General features: G+C 42.3%; 1 protein-coding gene across 4 annotated transcripts in view; it reads right to left on the bottom strand.

Annotated features, from left to right (window-relative positions):
• The window catches only part of LOC117583368, an 8,211-nt gene extending 7,454 nt beyond the window's left edge, over positions 1 to 757 (bottom strand). For 2 of the 4 annotated variants that reach the window (XM_034271649.1, XM_034271650.1), the window contains exons 1-3: positions 625 to 757; positions 393 to 520; positions 217 to 324 (exon numbers count right to left, since the gene is read on the bottom strand). In XM_034271649.1, the coding sequence (XP_034127540.1) occupies positions 217 to 219 (3 nt within the window). In that variant the 5' untranslated portion in view covers positions 220 to 324; positions 393 to 520; positions 625 to 757. Of the gene's footprint in view, positions 1 to 14; positions 122 to 172; positions 325 to 392; positions 521 to 624 lie in introns of those variants that run through there. The other 2 variants (XR_004573788.1, XM_034271652.1) reach the window with 2 other exon arrangements.
• Between the last annotated feature and the right edge of the window lie 3,210 nt (positions 758 to 3,967).

Raw genomic sequence — 3,967 nt, 5'->3', positions numbered from 1 at the left:
CAATAGTTCTTTGAGCTCCTTTTCTGTGGGTAGCCCATTGACGCTGCGTAGGAGGTCCAGCCTGCCTTGAGTGGACGACTCCATGGCCTTGGCTTCCTTGAAGATCTTTTTAAAGGTGTTCCTGCAAAAACAAAGTCATTAGTCTGGCAGGTCTTCATGGATAGTACCTTACTGTACGTAGCTGCTTAGGCTTGTGCGATAAGTGGCTTTGTTGACCATTTCAGACGCCAGGCGAAAGTTATTGACGCTGTGCGTAAACAGAACCAACGACTCGGAGAGCAGGCATGCACTTAGAGTATCGACCTTCCCCCCATCAACACGCCTCTGAGGGAGCACAAATAGAACGTTTCTCATACATATACCAGATATTAAGTGTATCATAAAATGCCTACCAAAAGCAGATATAGCACTTTGTCGCTCGCTCTTATATGTTCTACTTCATTTACTTGCAATATATATCTAGATCTTGATTCCGAGTAAAGCCGATGCACTCCAGGAAATTCCAAGGCTGCCTTCAGACCTTCAAACGATATGAAGCACGCATTGCGTGTGTTAATTGTCTCCGTTATCAAATGAGGTTTTTAAAGGGTATTGTCAGATATTTATATGATTTATAATACTCACATGTACATATAGACAAACGGTCGAAGAACCTCCTGGTTTCTTTCCTGCAGAAATGGGTTTACTCAATGTTGTCGGCGCTCATTTCGTTGATTGTCCTCCTCCACCGGTAATGATAGAGCCGCCAATCCCACTAAAAGTAATCTCCTGCATGGATCCATTTAGCTTTCATTTTATTAAATTTTCACGCATTTTCAAAACTAGCTAGTAATATCAAATAGAAGATCAAAGTCGAGGAATAGTGCTTCTATATGTAAGTGTGAACGTTTATTATTTTTGGTATATTTCTGTGGGATTTCTGTGCTCGATATCGAACCGCAAAAATGAGGAGAGGAGATAATCTTGCTCTATCGCTCTCTGCTGACCTAATCCTCTCTTTGGCATGTGAACGCAAGGTATGGGAAGCAAGTAAAAAGGGAATAATTATTCCATCTCCCACGTCTTTCGCACCTGCTGAAAGATCCCTAATGGTGCATGCGAGAGCGTCTGGAGGGAGAGAATTTCCCTGGAAAATTTCCTCCACGTAGGATTTAAATAGCCTGTGTAATTTACTTGGCCCCACTGGAAATTTTGTGACTTGTTTGCCTGTTGTCGACACCTTAGTTTTTGGTACAAATTTCTCACCATGAAAGCTCCCTTGCTTTGTTAAGGGAGTTTGAAGGCTCGCTAATATAGCTTCATTCCACTAATGAACACTGAACAACTAAATATAAATTAATATATATTAATATCTGAATATTGAAAATATACGGTTTATGGTATTTATTTATTTATGTATTTTTAATTTAGAATTGACGGCTAATTATGGAATAGAAATAAATATAAATTAAATATGAGTACCGGAGAGGAAGCAACAAAAATTTAAAAAATTGGCTAAAAAAAAAAAGAGTGATGGTAAATGTTAAATAATTATGGTTATTCATAAAACCTGGAAAGGTTCATGCTGTGCGTAATTAGACCATCATATGGTGTTCGGTGGTGGGGGAAAGTATGGTTGGTCTTTAGCAGGGAACGCATCGTTTTTTCGTTTGTGTTTGAAGACGCACGCAAAACGGTACCCCAATCCATTCGTATTGGTACGAATCACTGTAATATCCGTGTACGTGAACGGCAGCGCCTCGGCAGAGCCTTGCTTATTCACAATAGATGATAGATAAGGCCGTGTCATCGCTAAGCTTTCGTATTGCTTCTCACACGCCTATTCTTTTACGTTTTCAAAACAAAACTGTACGGACGCGAGCCGCGCAAGACTATTGATCGAGGTAAAATTGCACTTTAAACATAAATTCGATCACAGGAGCTAATCTTACTACTTGTATATATTTCTTTCTCTAAGCTTTCGTAATTTGGCATAAGAAACACAAGGAACCGATGGAACCCAAGCGCGAACGGTTCGCCGACATGGCGCCGAACCTGTTAGTACTCGCGTTAGACAGGAGGAGCAGGAGCAGCGGCCGCAGCCATCGATCCGTCCAGAGCAGCCTTCGGTCGCTGCTAGGGGCGGGCTGCTGGTCACGTCACCGCCTTCGGTTCGCGCTTGCCTTCGCCGACTACCGCGGCTTGGGCAATCATGAGCTCAATCTGTCCTCCTCGTCCTCGTCGCCGGCGTCGGTAGCTAGGCAGGACAGTGCCATAACCATCACAAGTTCATCACAGTCCAGTGGGACCACCCAAATGGTCGTCTCGCCCGACGATCCCCGCCCGACGCCCAGTGCAGTGGCGGCAGATGTACGGAATTGGGTGTATTTACCTAGTTATTATCACTCTGATGATTTTACAAGCTCTGATATGAGCCTTAACGCAGTGAACGGTACTCGGCTGCCTAACATACAGCCAATACCCAGGCGTCGAGAGACGGTAATCCTAAATAAGAAAGCCATGGATATATATCTGGCAGGGACTACAGGCGGGTAAAAATAATAATAATATAAACCCACTAATAATTATGTAATTAGATTTCAACATCTAAATAAAAACATATCTAGATTCTGGAGCTTTCAAATTCAGCTTATCAGACTATAGAGAGGGAGAGAGAGAGAGTGCAATATGTTTACGAGTGCGTGTGTGTGGTTGCCGGGCCCGAAAGAAAAGGAGAAATAGACAGAAGAAAACAAGGAAAGGCAACGCGGAATGGAAAAATAACACTGCTCGACAAAATCAAACATTTTTTTCAGCTTCGAAGCAAACCAACTTGTTTGAAGAATTTTTAAATGGGTATTCTTTTGTAACGGTAGCTATTTATTTTAGAGGTGGCGCTTATTTTTTTATCATAACTGGATCGAAGCGGAAAAATCTTGTCGAGTGGTGTAATTAAATGGCTGCGAAAGTCATAAGCGCATTGCCCCTTTTGGTAAATATACATACATCCTCATGTATGTACTGAACTTCCAGTTCTTTCTCCATTTTGTTGTTTTCTTTGCTTATTATTTTATTAGGGATGGGCGGCACTGAAATGGAAGTATCGCTTCACATTTATACAGAAATTAAATCCAATCAAAGCACTGTTTGAATACGCATAATATTCTAATTAAAATTGTTCACTCGCGGGGTAAAAAGCAATAGTATTTTAGCATAATTTAACGGCATACAAATGGACAATATATGATAGATATTTTATATGTATTTTATAAGTTTATGAAAGATACCAAACTGTGAGCCGTTTCGAACTATGATTTAACTAATATGTACTACATAACATGAATGAAACTGTAGATGAAGAGATCTTCATTGCAAACATCTGAGCCACACCTACACGATAGCTTGATTCAGTACGCAGCGGCTTGTGCCGGCTTCTTTATATACAGGATGTTTCTGTCTGGAACGAATTGAAGATCTCACTCCACATGAAGCGTGTGACAAATTTCTACACGAAGTCCTACCTATTGTGAACACATATAAATTGCCAACAAAGGTCAAAAAGCGCCTGAGGCTGCTGGATCTGCATCCGTGCTTTCGTCTCATCGAGCAGGGCTATCAGTACGTGCCCAATGCCGAGCTCTCCACGTGCTTCGTGCTATTCCGCTTAGCCCTGAAAGCGGACCGCTCGCGCAATGGTTGCCATTTATCTCCCGGGTTCCGTGTTGATAATGTTGTTTAAGATTAACATGAGTGTAAGTGAGGTGAGGATCAGATTGCTGAGACGCGTTCGGAGGGTGAGGGTGTGCCACGAGTAATTGCTGCGACGTTAATTCGTCTTTGAGTCACAACCGATGATTTTCAAGATCTCCCCTGAGACTGCCAGCCTGTTCTCGGCCATGGTCTTCAATGACATGGAGTTATCAATTGGACAGCGGCACGATTTGGCCGAGATCCATAGCCGCTTGCGGCAGGTAAAGCAATCCTTTGA

Source organism: Drosophila guanche, unplaced genomic scaffold (assembly GCF_900245975.1).
Source record: "Drosophila guanche unplaced genomic scaffold, DGUA_6, whole genome shotgun sequence".
Lineage (NCBI taxonomy): Eukaryota > Metazoa > Arthropoda > Insecta > Diptera > Drosophilidae > Drosophila > Drosophila guanche.
The sequence above is the reverse complement of the archived record's forward strand: the minus strand, read 5'-3'. Positions and strand labels throughout refer to the sequence as shown.